General features: G+C 43.1%; 1 protein-coding gene and 1 long non-coding RNA gene across 5 annotated transcripts; one reads left to right on the top strand and one right to left on the bottom strand.

Moving 5' to 3' along the window:
- Window positions 1-73: 73 nt before the first annotated feature.
- kansl3 (KAT8 regulatory NSL complex subunit 3) lies at window positions 74-9,899 on the bottom strand. Of its 4 annotated transcripts, none has more exons than XM_076150632.1 (19): window positions 9,428-9,899; window positions 9,029-9,291; window positions 8,060-8,230; window positions 7,883-7,973; window positions 5,637-5,822; window positions 5,389-5,517; window positions 5,161-5,277; window positions 4,972-5,070; window positions 4,669-4,740; window positions 4,502-4,576; window positions 4,240-4,397; window positions 4,084-4,147; window positions 3,800-3,988; window positions 3,307-3,463; window positions 2,405-2,584; window positions 2,153-2,240; window positions 1,807-1,934; window positions 1,368-1,474; window positions 74-915 (listed from the first exon to the last, which is right to left on the bottom strand). In XM_076150632.1, exons 1-19 carry the CDS (start codon window positions 9,428-9,430, stop codon window positions 679-681), a joined length of 2,514 nt encoding a protein of 837 aa, XP_076006747.1. In that variant the 5' UTR covers window positions 9,431-9,899; the 3' UTR covers window positions 74-678. The 4 variants fall into 4 exon arrangements, with proteins under 4 accessions (XP_076006747.1, XP_076006749.1, XP_076006748.1 ...); XM_076150634.1 differs by having other exon boundaries at window positions 9,454-9,899; XM_076150633.1 differs by having other exon boundaries at window positions 9,668-9,898.
- Window positions 9,900-13,396: 3,497 nt separating this feature from the next.
- On the top strand, window positions 13,397-14,859 carry LOC143001179 (uncharacterized). The gene is made up of 5 exons (XR_012963687.1): window positions 13,397-13,541; window positions 13,963-14,024; window positions 14,303-14,384; window positions 14,472-14,577; window positions 14,658-14,859. It is a non-coding gene; the product is annotated as an uncharacterized LOC143001179 (long non-coding RNA).
- Window positions 14,860-18,471: the final 3,612 nt, after the last annotated feature.

Genomic DNA, 18,471 nt, shown 5'->3' with positions numbered 1-18,471 from the left:
GAAAAATGACAAGCAAAGCAAATCTGCCTGTTCAATTCAGTGGAAGGTCACAGAAAAAAGAGAAATGAAAGCATGAGTTTGACTCCCATCTTTATTGTTGCAGCAGATTGAGTAATAACATGTACTGATGTTATTGCTTTTTCAACACAACATGTAGTCGCTGCGGATGAATTGATGGAAGGGTTCACATGATGTTATTACATGAAGAGCCAAACCAAATGAACACAAATATAAAAGGACAGATCAGAAACACAAAACCAGTCTGGATTCAATTTTGGGCATCAAACTCAATTTTCTCTATCTTGTTGTTTTGTTGTATCTCACTTAACTTACATTTCTTCTATATCAATTGTTACATACAATTACATTTGAACATATTTTTAACTGTCATCCATTTCTACATAAATATTATGTATCAAACATGAGATTGAAACGTGACATTAGCATTCCCCATACGGTCCTTTGTGAACATGAGCAATGGTACAGAACACAACCTGTCCTCAGGTGCCGTTTTGCTGCACATTAGACTACGGGAGCCTGTGACGGGCAGGTTCCTCCAGGCAAAACATCTACTTAAGACAGTGACAATGCTGCCCCCTACTGTCCTTTGGTGTAGCCATCCTCCCTGATGTAAAGAGCTAGTGTTTTCAAAACAAAGGATGAATGGACTCGGGACATTCAGCGAGGCCGTCGCGTTTTGGCAGTGCGAGACATACCAGCAGTCTGGTTGGTGATGTGTGCCAAGCCGGGCAAGCTGCTGGCAAGTTTGGCCAACCCGCCGTTGGTAAGAAGCTGGTGGATGGCAGTGGTTTTGGCCACTCCCCCTGTGGAGACCACAGGCACCGCCCGGAGCAGTGTGCTGCTACTGGTACCAATGGAGCTCAGGACCTGACCCGGGGGCTTCCCACAAAGCGCCTGAGAGTGGAGCAGCAGAACAGGAAGAGTTAACAATGTCCACAATAAAAGAATGCTAATGAATGGATGCTTTGAACTCTGTAATGCACTGCAAAGGTCACAGTGTGCTTGTGGCGATGCAGTCTGAAGCTGCACGTGTTTAAAGCTTTGCCCACCACAGCTGAAGGTGGAGCCAGGAGCGTGCAGTCATAGAGGAATTGGGTGGTGTGTGTGTGTGTGTGCGTGCGTGCGTGCGTGCGTGCATGCGTGCGTGCGTGCGTGCGTGCGTGCGTGCGTGCGTGCGTGCGTGCGTCTTTCTAATCTACACGTGGTTAATCATATAAATGGGTGAAACAGCACGAAAATTCATTTTTGTAAAGGGAAGGCTTTGATAACCCTGATTATGTGTCTCTGTACTCTGTGTGGAAAATGGCTCCTTGTTGATTATTGGTGATGTGATTGGTGATTTGTACCTGCGTGCTGCCTGCGTCGGCTGCGGCGGAGGGCAGGCTAGGAGCTTTGGTGACGATCTCCTGAAGACTGAAACTTAGGCCTTGCAGCAGGCTGCTGGCGGAAGGTGCTGCACACAGACACATAAGTATGTCAATGGGGACGGACATTCCAATACTGGAAGCACACAAACACGCCATGTCAGGGTCTCGTCTAAAGGGCAAAGGTCGGGACGGGGACAGTGATGGTGCAAGAGACAATCAATGATGATGTTTGCTTGAATATGTTGTTCTCACAAACTTGTCTCATCCAGTGGACTGGGGTACAAAAATTGCACATCCCTACTTTAGTCTGACAACACAGAGGGTTAGAGCTGCAGTGTGTTTGAGGCGACTGGGCTGAGATTAGCTGCACAGTGGAGAGTGCAAACAGGCGTGCAGGGCAGGACAGGACAAAAGATACCTTGGCCAGTAGCAGGAGCTTGTGCCTGGGCTGGTGTGGAGGACCCTGACACCATGCAAGGCTGCACGCTGGTGAATGAGCTGGAGCTCGGGGACAGGGCACTAGACACCTCTGAGACACTACCAGACCTGCAGTGACACACATAACCACCAGTCTACTCAGCAGCTACCTCAGCAAGGGCTGTCTGCCCACCACTCAGCTCTCAACCACTGAGTCCAACAGTCATCAGTCCCTCTGCACCAGACACACGTTTGTACAACAGGATGGGGGTGGGGGGTGGGGGCCGGTGTAGCCACTGTTGATCTAGCGTTAAATGCCGAGTGCGCCTGTGTGCGGTTTAGATTACCGTTGTCCTGTAAGAAGTCCGGAGAGCTCCCTGGCTCCGGCCACCGTCTGTCCCACTGTCACAGTCAAAGGCTTCCCAGAGACGCCGACTGCATGGAGAGAAAACATGACTGAGCACCACTCTGCATTAGCACAACCAAAGAGGTGAAAGAAAATTCCATTTTAATGTCACTGTCCACTATGTCACCATCATCTTTCATCCAAAAAAAAAAATTGTATCTCATTTATAGGCGACGAGGTCAAGATTCTCTACCTTCTTGCGCAGAAGGGCCCACAGCGCCCCCTGCTGACTCTCCCTGGGAAACAATGGTGACCTTGATTTTGGCTCTCTTGGAGGCTTTGCTCTGCGTGGGGCTGGGGATCTGCCTCCTCTTGCCGTGGGTCCTCAACTCATCTCTGTCTAGGCCCTCCATCTGATCACTGGACACCGGCACTGCACCGCACAAACACACACACAGACACACAGACACACACACAAACACAGAGAGTAAATTACTGTCTTGACCCTCTGGTAATCTTACGTTTCAGTAACACTACCTGTATCTTATATCTGACATCTTTATTTTACCTGTAAACCACTATGAAAACAAAAATGTGGTGTGTATTGAAGTAGTAGTAAGTTAATAATCCATACACAGTATATCATATTAGGGCAAGAGAGGCAAAAGAGACTGAAGGAAGAGAGAGAAAGGAGAAGGGACAGAAACTTACCAAAGATACAAGGAGGGGTGCCTGGAGGAAGGTTTTTCCTCACAAGCATGTTTTGTTTCATAAAAGCAGCAAACTGAGCTGGAATGAATTGGACAAAAGAGCCGGAGAGGAAAAGTGAAGGAAGAAAAGAGACAGAGGAGGAGAGGAGAGTATTTCAGTCACGTTCCATCTTGCCCCAGCAGATGTCGTGACGCAATAATCTCTATACGTGCATTTTAATTTACAATCGCTCCTGCCTGCTCTCACACGCCGCCCCCTGCTACTCAGCCCACGCCGCTCTTTGCCAAAACAAAGAAAGGCGGCAGAAGTCAGTTGAGGTGAATGACTCACTGTGACGGGTTTACACAAAAACTCCATGAGTGCTAGAGCTGCGCGTGCACAGGTGCGGACCGGGCGCATGTGGGCGCGTGTGGGAGTCGGCTGGGTGCATCCCGACAGACAAACCTTGGGCCTGCTTGTGTGTGAGCACGGTGCCAGAGCGCTGCATGTGTGTCTTGAGGAGCTGCGTCGCTGTGATCAGGCTGGATTTCTGCGCTGGGGACAAACCGGACGTCTTGGGTTTAGGACTTGACGTGGGGCTGCTGCAGACACTAGACAGATCCTGAGGCAGAGGGCAGAGGACACCTGATAAGCTTTTAAACATCAGTGTCGGTCCCAGACTGCGTTAACACAGCTTTAACCATGACAAAACCATTTTCACAAAACACTACAACCGCAAAATACTCGCCCAAAATTAAATAAAAAAATAAAATAAAATATAAAATATAAAATATAAAATATAAAATATAAAATATAAAATATAAAATATAAAATAAAATACAATTAAAAAAAATGGGGCCTTTAAGGTTCTATTGAAAAATAAGAGACACTTCAAACCTGAATCAACATTATAACAATATTGATCTTTTCTAGCACATAGAGAAGCTGTCAAACAGACCTCTGAGCCTGAGGGGGAGATGGGGACTCTCAGTGCAGGAGAGGAGGGCCGTCCTCTCTCCATGTCAAAGGGAACCTCCCTCCGCGGCCTCTTCTTCTTCTCTGTGTCCAGGTCCCTCATCTCACCCGAGCCGTGGCCATGGCCCTCTGCCCGCGCCAGGACGCCAGACAAGAAATCGGCGATCTCATCCTGAAGAGGGAAAATCATTTTTGAAAATTGGCATCATGGGTGACATTTCTAACCGATGCTGTAGAGGACTCAGTGGGAATGAAACAAGCGACCACCTGGATGCAGCGGTCCACCATGGTCTGTGTCAGCCCCTCTGCTTTCATTTTGGCAGAGTTCATTCTGTGAGTGGAGAACACAATAAATACAACTTCTGAGGCATTTGTCGATTTCATATTTCTTATTAAACCACCAATCAGGCCTTTGAGACTGACCTGAGGTTGTCATCAGCTCCTCCCACCACGACCATGCTGTTATCTGCCCTCAACTTCTCTCTGAACTCTTCCATGCCTTCCATGCTGCACTGCAGGGCATTCTGGCCGACCACAAACAACACCGGAGTCTTCATGTCCAGCAGAGGGTCATCCACATCCTGCCGGCCAGCAAGCACATCAAACATCCATAAGCAACCGCTGACTGAAAGCCAAAGTCTGGCCCTCTTAAATGACTGAAAATTAAATAAAGATGAAAAGATACCCCTCTCGGCCCGTTGACGGTTAGCAGAGGGAATCCAAGACACACAACGGCAGTCAGATACTCCATTAGAGATACCTGGAGTGTAAAGGTTCAATTAAACGAGAGGAAATGAAACATTTAGCCTCACATTACGCCATTTGGACAGAGAAGCACTACAGCAGCCTTACGTGACAAGCGATGAGAGCTCCAACGTTCCAGCCGACCAGGATAATGGGTTTGTGGGGGAAGTGACTGTGAACCTGCCGTTTAGACACACACACACACACACACACACACACACACACACACACACACACACACACACACACACACACACACACACACACACACACACACACACACACACACACACACACACACACACACACACACACACACACACACACACACACACACACACACACACACAGTCAATACAGATGCATCGTACGGTAGCCTACAGGAGCACAATTAAATCAAAACAAGCCTACCTCCATGACCTTTGCCCGGACGGTACCCAACATGTGCTCCAGAGACTGAACGATGCCGATGTTGGCGCCGCTGTTCACGTGAGAGTGGACGGGGATGACCTGACATGCAAACAGTTGTTATTGCCACTGTTCTGAAAAATCCAGAATCTTGGTGATGCATTTGCATTTCAGTGAGTTATGACATCATACCTTCCCAAAGCAGGAGAGCTGAGATTGCCAGAATCTCATTCGCCGTGAGGTAGAGAGGGCAGGATTGGTCGGGCTTGACGGGGCCATCAGAATGAGAGGCGAGCCAGGAAGTTTACACTGCAACGAAAAACAAAACAGAAATAATTTTCTTTAAAACTTAACTCATTAGGAACACGTTTTTAAAAGGTAAATGTAATGTACTTTTTGGGGAAAAAGTAAGACTTCTACCGGTTTGTTTTGAGACAGAACTCCAACAGCTGGATCCCAAGGACGTTTGAGTAACAGTGACAGGGCCTCTGCACTCGGAGCGCCGGTCTTGGCCGATGGCAGCAGCATTCTGTCAATCAGCGAGGGTAACTGCCCCGACACAGACACACACACCAATCAGGAATACACAGAACTCGCATTTATGCTTGCACATATAACAGAAAATGCATTATCGCCCCTGACGATTCATCCAGTTGTGAACGACCTACCTTGCTTTTGAGAGTCTGCAGCACATCCAGGTAAGCAGAAAGCATGGCCAGACTCAAGGATTCAATCATGGTGTTGTGTAACCACTGGGTCAGTTTGGTGTCCCAGTTGATGCAGGCCAGAGCGTGACGCACCTTCCTGGCACACTTGTCCACTGCTACCCTTCGCAAGATTGGCTCGTTGGAGGCCTGATGGAACAAACACAGGCTCTGGTCACATCAACGTGATTGCACTTTAAATGGACGACAGCCTCTTTCATTTCTGCTGCTGTCACATCATCCGACAAAACCATTATCCAGGAGCAAGTTAAACAAAGATAAACAACAATCACAGCCTTAAAACACATCATCTAAAAGTACTGATCTGATTCTGTAGCAAAATATAAACTATCCACATAAAACCAGTGACTTGTAACTGAACCAACACCTCCTATCTACAAACCCCAATTCCAATGAAGTTGGGACGTTGTGTAAAACGTAAATAAAAACAGAATACAATGATACAAATCCTTTTCAACTTATATTCAATTGAATACACTACAAAGACAAGATATTTAATGTTCAAACTGATAAACTGTATTGTTTTTTTGCAAATATTCACTCATTTTGAATTTGATGCCTGCAACACGTTTCAAAAAAGCTGGGAAAGGGGCAACAAAGGACTGGGAAAGTTTAGGAATGCTCAAAAACACCTGTTTGGAACATTCCACAGGTGAACAGGTTAATTGGAAAATTCTCATGATTGGGTATAAAAGGAGCGTCACCAAAAGACTCACCTTTACCACTTTGTGAACAACTGCGTGAGCAAATAGTCCAACAGTTTAAGAACAACGTTTCTCAACGTACAATTGCAAGGAATTTAGGGATTTCCTTATCTACAGTCCATAATATCATCAAAAGATTCAGAGAATCTGGAGAAATCTCTGCACGTAAGCTGCAAGGCCAAATACCAACATTGAATGCCCGTGACCTTCGATCCCTCAGGCGGCACTGCATTAAAGACCGACATCATTCTGTAAAGGATATTACCACGTGGGCTCAGGAACACATCAGAAAACCATTGTCAGTCAACACAGTTTGTCGCTACATCTACAAGTGCAAGTTAAAACTCTACCATGCAAAGCGAAAGCCATATATCAACAACACCCAGAAACGCCGCTGGCTTCTCTGGGCCCGAGCTCATCTGAGATGGACTGACACAAAGTGGAAAAGTGTGCTGTGGTCTGACGAGTCCACATTTCAAATTGTTTTTGGAAATCATGGATGTCATGTCCTCCGGACCAAAGAGGAAAAGGACCATCCGGATTGTTATCAGCTCAAAGTTCAAAAGCCAGCATCTGTGATGGTATGGGGGTGTGTTGGAGCCCATGGCATGGGTAACCTGCACATATGTGAAGGCACCATTAATGCTGAAAGGTACATACAGGTTTTGGAGCAACATATGCTGCCATCCAAGCAACGTCTTTTTCAGGGACGTCCCTGCCTTAGTCAGCAAAGCAAAGCCAAGCCACATTCTGCACGTATTACAACAGTGTGGCTTCGTAGTAAAAGAGTGCGGGTACTAGACTGGCCTGCCTGCAGTCCAGACCCGTCTCCCTGGCGCATTATGAAGCGTAAAATACGACAACGGAGACCCCGGACTGTTGAGCAACTGAAGTTGTACATCAAGCAAGAATGGGAAAGAATTCCACCTACACAGCTTCAACAATTAGTATCCTCAGTTCCCAAACGCTTATTGAGTGTTGTTAAGAGGAAAGGTGAAGTAACACAGTGGTAAACATGCCCCTGTCCCAGCTTTTTTGAAACGTGTTGCAGGCATCAAATTCAAAATGAGTGAATATTTGCAAAAAAACAATACAGTTTATCAGTTTGAACATAAAATATCTTGTCTTTGTAGTGTATTCAATTGAATATAAGTTGAAAAGGATTTGCAAATCATTGTATTCTGTTTTTATTTACTTTCTACACAACATCCCAACTTCATTGGAATTGGGGTTTGTAATATGACAGATAAAGGTAGTTTTTGATTAAGAATCTAATTAGTATATATTGACAATTCTGGGAAGCAAAGACTGTTGCATATCTAATCTCAGCATGGAATGTGAGCGTTTTCCTCTCTGTGCAAGTTTTGAGCATTTGCGAGAGACCAAACAATATTAAACTGTCTCCATCCAACTGAAGCTTCATTTTTAAAACATACGATACCTGAGAATAGAAGAAAAAATTTGATCAAAACCAGCAAAACTCACATTTTCATTGGCCAGGCGGGCGAGTCTCTCAGCGTGTAGAGCCTTTAGTACTTTATTGAACAACTTGTTCTGAGCCACCGACCATCCAGTCCTAAAACAGAATCAGGTGGATTACAGCAAAAGAAACAATACAGTTGAGTTCTAAGTTACATTGGCAATGAATGCAAATGTATTTACTTGTTGACGTGTTCCTCCCAGTCTTCAGGAGGTGGGGGGCTTTCAGCGACAGTGCGAGCAAACAGCACGTGCCGCTCACACTCCTTCATCACACTGAGGGCTTTCTGGTTGTCATACAGAGGAACAGGTGTAGGCAGGGCAGTTTCTACATCAATTATAGGATCAGAGTCTCTGCAAACACGAAAATATCAAGTTAATGTGGAAAACTAACAGTGTCATCATCAAGCTGGTTACTGTGTGGTTCAATTTCCATTAATAAGGGTACATCCAATCTCCTTGTTTCGTCCCGTCCTGCTCGACACTGGAAATCATTCTCTCAAAGTCAACACCATCATGCCACTGTACAATTATCAGACAATTGTGTGCGGCTGACCCATAGATTACTTTGTTTGATTAAAGCTGTGAATATGTGAATGCTTGGCAAACATTGCCTGTGAAGGGATGGGTTAAGAATTCCTATTTTGTAAGCATATTAAGGTATTTGGGGCAGTAGCTCTGTCCATAGGGGACAGAGCCGAGGGGACTCGGCTTGGGAACCAGAGGGTTGAGCCAAGCGTGGACTGGCAGCTGGCAGCCAGTTTGCCTTCAGGACACTGCTGAGGTGCCCTTGAGCAAGGCACTGAACCCCCAAAACTGCTCCAGGGGCGCTGTATCATGGCGGCCCTGTGCGCTCAGTTAAAAGCATGTGTGTTTTCTGTGACATATGTAAGAGGAGCGCAAGATGCATTTCAAATCATATGATTGTATGTGACTGCATGTGATTGCATGGAATTTGACAAATAAAGTATCTTATCTTAAACAAAACATAACAAAGTGTTACTTGTGCACTGGTTGTTGGGTTGACAGTATATTATATAAAACCCAGTATTTATAAGGCTTTACATTGGATTTGACCATCAAGCCTCATGAGGCTGCAGTCTTTTGTTAAACTATAGATTGATGATCAAAACAATCAGCTTCTTGACTCACAACAAAGCTTCAGGCTGGCGTCGGGGAGTAACGAACAGCGTCCTCGTGGGCCGGGCGCTGCTGGCATCTGGGTGGGCATTCCACGGTTTGGCGTAGCTGTGGTCAAGGAAAACTAGATCCAACTCCCGTTCGTGAGCCGATAGCTGGAAGAGCAGAGAGGTGCCCATCTTCCGTGCGGACACCTGGAAGTCCTTATCCCCGCCTCGATGCATCCTCTTCCTGGGCCGCGAACTGTTTAACAGCTTGCGAGGATGTTGGTCAACCTGACAGACAGAATGTAAACAAATACATAAACATATATCCCTACCGGACCTTCGTAAACATCTCAAGTCGTGTGAGAAATGGTAACAGGAAACATAATACGGCGTGAAAATGTGCTTTGTTTCCAGGAGGACCGACCATGAACGTCACTGGCTGTCACAAACCTTCTTAAAATCGTATAATTGTTAAAGACTTCTGATTATCAGACCCATGTCACGTGAAATTAAAATCATCGTGTTGGTAGAAATACAGACAAGCCATTGGCGACAACTCATTTGCGTAGCAGTAACTATTTATCTATCAAAAGGGTTGGCGGCTAACATAGCCTGCTAATGCTAGCGAGCTTAAAGCTAATGAGGATAACCGCCTCACTCTAACCTGTTTGCGCCCTTATTCCATATTCACGGTTATGGTTTCGGCTTTTACTCCTCATATGAACCCAAGGAGACCAAAACTGAAAGGATTTATTTGATGAAAACAAGCTAAAAAACACACATTTTTGATGCGTGTTTAGCCACACTATCTTTTTGTTCTGTAATTTGTTGCCACCGTCCGAGCTAAAAGTCCCTCCATTTACAGCTAAAACCAGGGGAAGACTAACTGGCTTGATTCCGACAAACCTGGCAACCCAGAGTGTGGCGCGTCTGGTGGTGACAAATGTAAAACCTGGACTGGAGTTTAGCAGAGACTGGACAAAGACTTTAACATAGACAAGATAAGTCACAATTATTTATTACTTTATTATTTATTTTTGCACTGGATGTCAATCTTTTTATTTCGTACTTGTACTGCAACTGTTGCACATCAATTTCCCTCGGGTGGCCATCAGACATTACAATGCATCTCCCAAACTTTAAATAGTCCAGAAATGCAGTGAATAACCTTCAATTTCTGTAAAAACCCCAACAGCAACCCTTTGAGCTCTGGCACCATATCAAACACGAATTCCCTGCAATGTGGGCAGAGCAGTTACCATAGGCTAGAACTGCGCCCCTCCCTCAGGCTTAAGGAAGGCTTCCAAAGGACTCTGCAGTCTCACTGTTTACATGTACTCTAATCTGATCATTCAAATCATACAAGTCTGACTGCCACCATGGTGAGTTCTCTTGTCCAAAAATATTGCACCTTTTTGTCAGTAGCTGTTTTTGTGTCAAGCTACAGTTATGTGTATTCATAGAATGGAGTCTTATTCCAAAATGGAATATCTCATATTGTAAAATAGATTTCTGACACTTTATTACTGGAAATAACTCTGGTCATGCTTGTCTAAAGCATGGCCCATATTTAACAATATTAGTTATAAGCACATCTAAATTCTGAAAATCACACATTCAAATGGTAAACGTGAAACATATTTTTCTTCTTTCCTATGAAGAAATTCATTGCTCTGGTTTTGATGCTCTCTGCGCTGCCTGCAGTGTCACATGCTTTTTGCACAGCCACCGCGTTGCAACCAGGTAAAAGAAAGAAAAAGGCCAAAATAGATGAACTATTTTTACGAGGAGATAAATAGATTTGCTTGTTTGATTGATTGATAAATTGATTGATGTCTGATTACATCAACAGGGCAGAGCCATTGTATGGATGCGGTAGACAAGACATGGCATGCTGTGGGATCCACCTGGAGAAACAGTGAATGCATGGACTGCTCTTGCGGTTCATGTTGCACCGCGTAAGTACAAAACTCACAGAGTGCATCCAATCCAGTGGAATCATGTTGACATTTCCTGACATGAACCTTGTGATTGCAGATACTCCATTCCCCGACAAATTCCTGATGACTGCGAGTCAGTTTTTGACCAGAAAGCCTGCGTGTACAAAGTGCACAAGAAAAACGACCCCACCATACTCTGCCCCATTTATGCTAGTGTGGGGAAGTAATGGAGTCATACTTAAAGCATGGCAGGAGCTGTCATCCTAAAAAAATCTGGAAACAAGAAAATAAAAAAATTAAAAAAAATTGTTTGTTTTGACATGTGTGTGTGTCAGTGTTGCATTACTTTGTCCTAAACTCATAGAACAGAGAATAAGTGAGCAGCGAACATTCAAAATCTCAATTACATATCCAATTTTTACAAATGAAGATGTGCTCGTACTAATGTTAATCAAGGATGAGCAGGGGTGATTGGAGGTCTTTTGAGACATAGGCTTAAGCTTTTGGGCCATATAATTTCACTCAAAAGTTTCCATATTGATCATGGTTAAGTGTCAATAAATAGTGAGATAAGAGCAGTAGACTCAAAGACTCAAGATAGTAAGTCAAATGTCAACATGCATTTGAGCAGTTGAAATGATCTGTTGTTAATGTTGTCGTCTTTGTATGTCCTGATTTCGCAAAACCATTCTTGCTGTTGACACTAGATTGCCTTGTGACGCTCAGGTCAGACAGTCTCTCCCATAATCACAAACCAAAGTTTGACTCATGCAAACAAAGTTGGGTTGCTAAACAGGCACCATGAGCTCCATTTGAAATACATTGCTGGAGTTAAAATGTGCCTGGTGATCATCTCAGTCTTATAAGCTTTTGTGTGCGTGGGAGAGAATCTCTGTTGTTACCGTATGAAAATGTACAAGAGTGCTGCTCGAGGTTGTAAACAAATAAAGGTGTGACGCCAGCACAACCACAAAAACTGACAGTGTTTGCAAATGAGCAAGTAAAAGCTTAAGTGTCAAACTATCTTGATCATGAGAAGACCACATCAACGTTTACTGATCCTGCGGCAGAGTTTGATCAGGATCACCTACAGGGTGGGAAAGTGGCACAACAGGGTTCTCGCCTTCAGGTTTCATTTATTTTTTGTCAAGTCTTTGAAGTTGTCGCCTATTCTCAGAGGAAATTTTTCTTTGAAACATCAGACACAAAATCTAAATAAATGTAACCAGTTCAGTTCCGTTAACAAATCCGGATCCTCATCCCGATCAGGACCAAACTACTACAACAGATGATGTGTTATGTGAGAAATACCCGATGCCTTTTGTCATTGGTGTTACTTTTGAAGAAACCATCAAAAATATCACGAAGTTAAGAAATGCTTTGGTTCTGGATCTTAAAAGAAATCCAAATCAACAAACCAAACGATTTGCAGATTTGGGCGCCAAAATAAACTCTTTGGTGAAGGTAGGAACAGTTAACTTTTCTTTGGAATTTGTACTGTACCTGACAAGTCTGTTGGTATGAAGTTGATGTATTACCTGCAAGTCAAGCCAACGCCCCCTGTATCTTCCACTGTGGGGCATATCTGGATGAATTAGTGATGTTTGTCAAACATAAGCAGAAAGTTCGTGTGCAAGAGCCAGAGATGAACTGTGTGATCGATATTTCAGAAGGTATAAATGTGACATCATTGCTGTAAAACTGTTAGTTTGTCATCATTTTGTGTCCAATGACATCACTTTGTTACTGTATAACATTTCAACTGCTCAAATGCATGTTGCCATTTGACTTACTATCTTGAGTCTTTGAAGTCCACTGCTCTTACCTCACTGTTTACTGACACTTATCCATGATCAATATGGAAACTTTTGAGTGAAATTATATGGCCCAAAAGCTTAAGCCTATGTCTCAAAAGACCTCCAATCACCCCTGCCCATCCTTGATTAACATTAGTACGAGCACATCTTCATTTGTAAAAATTGGATATGTAATTGAGATTTTGAATGTTCGCTGCTCACCTATTCACTATTCTGGTAATGTATGAGTTTATGACAAAGTAATGCAACACTGAAACACTGAAACACACACAATTTGTTTGTTTTGACGTTTTCACGTCAAAACAAACTAATTGTTTTTATTTCACAATAACGTCAGTAACCCTCTCATCTTGTAACATCACTCACTCTATGAGAGAGAGTGAGTATCTCACTGCATCTTTTCCAATCAACATCTCTTTCCTTTCTCTGTCTCTCTCTTTCCTCCCCTCTTTCTGTATCCAAAAATTATCTCCAAAATGTCCCATAACTTAATACTCACTGTCATGTCAAACGCTTTCTTCAATAAAAATATACAAAAAATAAAGAAAAAGATTGTGTGAGATAGTGGAGGTGTGTCTTGTAAAAACACTTGGGGCATACAGCGTAGGCAAACACAGTACTGGACAAATAAAGAGAGGTTCCACCTTCAGTCAAAAGAGGGAAGCTTCAAAAACACAGATTGGTTAATGTGTCTTATGTAATGATTAAAGCCCTGCTATAAATATTTCCATCTTCACCTTGGGAGTGTCTTGCAGTCTGAGCTGTGCCACCGACAGAGCAGGTCAGTATTTAGATACCTTGTGTGAAAAACTTACTCTTGCTGTAACATGGAAATTATTTTCACCTCTGTACCAGCAGGAGTTCAGTTGTAAACCTAGTGTTAACTTGCTCGGTTGACAAACTTACCTGCAATATCATGTAGAATTGTAATTTCCACACTAAATTTTCCATGTTCCTAAATATTTGTATTTTTATATATATTTTTATAATATGTGATATCAATTGTTATTGTATCAATTCTTAAATAATTTGTTATATTTAAATTTTTCTTGAAAACATTACTTGCTTGTACTTTGGCAGCATTGCATGCTACAAAGAACAATAACCTACTGTATGATCAACAAAGTGTGAAAGTGTTTCATTGTACATTTTATCAGCAATTGTAAGAGAGCAAGCACACTATGTTTTGTCATTTTGTACAGAAAACCGAAATCAACAACACTTCCTGTGTTCCTGAGTCATTACTACAGCAACAGCTACCATGGTGAGTTTTGTTGTTAAAGAACTGGCCTAAAGTCGTTTGTAAGTACGTTACAAATATGTGTAATCATTGAAGAGCGATTTGGTCCGAAGTACATCTGGTATTTCCAAAAGTGATTTATGATAATTTTTGACAATTTATGGCAAGAACTAACTTCAGTTATTGTTGACTTAATGATGTTATGAGAGAGATGAGATCGATTCTTCAACAGGATGTATCTGAATTCTGTTTTCATGATGAAATGATACACTCATGATGTATTTTTCTTCTTTCCTGTGAAGGAATACTTTGCTGTGGCTTTGCTGCTGTTTGCGCTGCCTGCAGTGTCATATGCCCAATGCATGCAAAAGCTTGTGCCTCCTGGTAAAATGAAACAAAAGGCCAAAAATAAACAGTTTGTACAGATTGATTGATAGATGGATTTCATTATTGTTATATTTACATCCACAGGTGCAACCCACTGTAAGGATCATGTAGATGGTACAGAGCACAGCGTCAAAGATACATGGAGAAACAGTGCATGTATGAGCTGTACCTGCTCTTCATGTTGTTCTGTGTAAGTACACAGCTTACAGCGTTTCAGAGTCAATTCTGGATACAGATTCACATTTTTTTACATTAACTGTATGATTGCAGGTTAGCCACCCCCGCACAGATTCCTGCCGACTGTGTGAAAGTGTTTGACCGGAAGGCCTGCAAATATAATGTGCACAAGAAAGACAACCCCTCCGAGCCTTGCAAGGTTACGGCCTGGGTGATGTGATCGAGACAATGTATCTTTCTGTCAGCATGGCAGCTCTACAGCTACAACATGATTAAATAAATCGATCAGATCCTATTTTTTTGGCTTTCATATGTGTGTCAGTCTTAATACTTTTGTACCAATTTACTACCCATCAATGTGTCTTATCACTATCAGGGACTGAACCCAGACTGTGCTCCTGTCACTTATACGTACTCATACAATTACCCAAACCTTGTGAATAATGAAATGAAGTTGTCTGAGATTGACCAATACACATTTTTTAAATAGTTAAATATGTGTGTTAATAGATTCAGAATTGAAAAAATATAAAAAATTATATTTAAATCTTAACAGTTACAACATGCAAATACACACTGACCTATAGGATTTTCTAAGATATTGTTAGAATAATGTTGTTTACCTTAATCAAATATAGCAAATCAAACAAGTGGTTGATAACAGTCTGTGGATTCTCATTATTTGTAGTTTCTCCCAAACCAACTGGAAGTTGCACCCTTGGCTAAGATAAGATAAGATAAGATAAAAGTTTATTATCCCAAGGAAAATACTGCGCAACAGTTACAGTACAGTGCAGAATGAAACTAGAACGAGAAATCACCAAAACGAGTGCAATATGGAGAAACGTGCAAGAGTGCATGCAGAAAATAAGTACAACATACTAAGTACACACAATAAGGGGCGAAGCCTCACCACACACACGCACGCACGCACGCGCACACATACACACACCCACACACACACACACACACACACACACACACACACACACACACACACACACACACACACACACAAACACACAAACCCACATAATTTAACTCCAAAGGTCTCCTTGTATTCCTGTTAAATGGCAGCTGTCTATTGAAAATACCGTCTGTTTATTGTCTACTGCAACTGGAGGAGCATTACACTGGACAGGGATGGCACCATGATAGTGAGTTTGATATAAACTGGAGACCCAAAACAACAAACCAAATGATTAACAGATGTGGGCGACAACATATATGACAGATATTCAAGCCAAATCCCCATCTGGACACTATGAGCCAATGCTGTTGGTATAAAGTGGATTTATTACTGGAAAACTCAAGCTGTGTGTGCTGTTTGTTTATTGGTTCAGCTAATATTTACACTTTTCCACTGGCTGTGACTGTGATGTGAGGTTATCGGCTGCTGTGTTTCTGTGACTTTTAGCTGGAGAAATTTAACACACTTTAACCGTCGAAAAATACAAGTTTGAGGTTTCCACTTGTTTGAGGGTGTGTCAGTCAAGAAGCCTAATGATGACACCATAGCAACTGACTCAGACTGTGAACTACTGTATTTTTCATGGGATATGTTTGTAATTAAGGTGGTGCAGTGTTGTCAATCATGTGTTGAAGTGGAGAGTCACAGTTTATGTAATAAACATGTGGGAAAAATGGATGTGCAGAAATACAAGTGAGTGTGTATTTCTAGTGTTGTGCTCTGGGCACTTACACATACTCACCAGCCACTTATCACCACTAGATGGCAGAACAAGCGTTTCCATTTTATTGTCTTCATCAGTCTCTTTCTCTTATTACACACACACAGACAAGACTTCCTACAGTGGACGTGGACGCCAACTCCTAGCACTCTGCTGTTTCACTGAGGGGAAATTAGACGATTGTGTGTAACAGAGAGTAATTGTAACCGTGTGCTGTACCAGGCAGATTCATCCTATATGTGTGACCTGACAGCCGGTTTATTTACTCAGCAGGCTTATTGCAGTTGTTGTTCCTTTGCTTTGCATTGAGCATCTTTTCTCCAGGCAGAATCCTCACAGTGATGTCCTCCACCTGCTCTCGCCGTCCTCCTGCAGTATCTGCCCGCTTTCTCTTCTTCTATCTCTCCTCCTTGTCTTCACTACCCTTTCTCCATTAGGTCCAGATGTTCCAGTGTTTCAGCCTGTTGGCTGGCCTGTTTGTGCTGGGACTTTGTGTCATGGTAACAATGGAAAACTTGGTCTTTTGAGAAATGTTGTGAGAAGTATAAATGACACCAACTTTGAGTTCAAATTTATATGAAATAAAAATGTTCTAGACAAAAAGACAACATGCATGCTTTTGATCATTAAAGTCTCCCTGTGGAATTGTGTTTCAGAATTTTCATCAATTATTCTCTGCAAAGAACAGCATGTGTATCCCAAAGTTCAGTGTATTTCCTGCCTTAATAAACTTTAATATTTTCTTCTTCATGGCTTTAACTGCAGTTGGCAACCAGCACTAAAATCTGCATTGCTGCCACCTCCTGCTTAGGAGTTTAGACCAGCAGCTTCATTCTTTGAAACATACAATAGTCTTCATACTAACACAGTGTACTTGAGCTTCCCCATGTTGGCCCTGTTCATACACACTGTGTGCTTACATGTTCAACAGACATGGCAATGATCATGTAGACCAGCTGGATTATTCCCTGAAATCGGAAGCAAAAACGAGTTGTCCGTGACGTTGCCGGCGCCCGCGCGCAAAACTTTTGATCTAATATCGTCTCCCCTGTAACCCCCCCTGTAACCAGAGGTTTCAGGGGGAGTTACAGGGAGCGCCAGACACACTGGTCCTTTCGGACAGTGGTCCCGGTGGCCGGAAATAATCTAAAAGCAAAAACGTGTTGTCCGTTACGTTCCCGGCGCCCGGGCGCGCAAAATTGGTTCCGGGTTTAATATCCCCATTATAGCCCCTGAAACACTGTTGGCATCGGCACCGGCAAGTGTCTCCCCTGCCCCCCACACACACATTTCAGAAGGTAAAAAAGTCATGTGACGTGCTGATATTTAATTATATTATTAACAATCTATTCCAAATGGAAAGACAGCAGCTGTTTAACATGAACTGTAGCTTTGGTTGAAGGATACATACGTTTAGAGCTTGGCCCTGCAGCTGATGGGTCTTCAGTTGTGGTTGTAACTGTTGGTTCATAAGTAACTGGAACTGACAGGACAGGACAGAAGGATTACATTTAAAATTCAAATTTAATGTAAAATTCCAAATTAAACATTTAACATTGAAAATGTCAAAGGTTTGGGTAATTCTGAACAACAAAATGAGTAAAACACTCACTTATAGGACTGGCTAAAGCCTCTGTTGTTGTTAATTGTTGTGTCTGTTGTAGGTGTAGGTGCTGTAGGACCTGGCAGGCCAGGACAGGTGTAGCTGTTGTCACCGTCAAGCCCACTGGAGGTGAACTGGACAAAGCCTGGCTTACCAGCCTTGATGTGGGAGTTGATCCAGGACTGGTAACGGGACACTCTGGAGTAGACGCCAGGCAGGTTGGGCCGAGCACAACCAAATCCAACACTAACAATTCCAGACTGGACCCAGATGGAGTCCTGCTGGCTCACCATTGGACCTCCACAGTCACCCTGAGGAGACCAGAAGAGAACGTCTGGGAACTCCAGGAAACACCAAAACACATTTGCACATCAAGTGACCAATGAAATGAAGAAGCTAACCTGACATGAGTCTTTGCCTCCTGCCAGAACTCCTGCACAGATCATGTTGTCTGTGATGGTGCCGACTCCATTGAAACAGTTACACTGTCTGTTTCCCAGAACTGGCACCTCCACTTCTTGCAGAGTTTCAGGGAAGGCTAATGTGACTGAGGGAAGATGAGGGAAAAGAAAGCTGACACTCTATTTAAACTGTAATATTTGTCTCTTTGACA

The sequence above is a fragment of the Genypterus blacodes genome, unplaced genomic scaffold (assembly GCF_046128005.1).
Source record: "Genypterus blacodes isolate CSIRO-AG114 ecotype Tasmania unplaced genomic scaffold, CSIRO-AGI_Gbla_v1 ptg000053l_1, whole genome shotgun sequence".
Lineage (NCBI taxonomy): Eukaryota > Metazoa > Chordata > Actinopteri > Ophidiiformes > Ophidiidae > Genypterus > Genypterus blacodes.
Note: the sequence above shows the minus strand (reverse complement) of the source record. Positions and strands in the feature narration are given on the sequence as shown.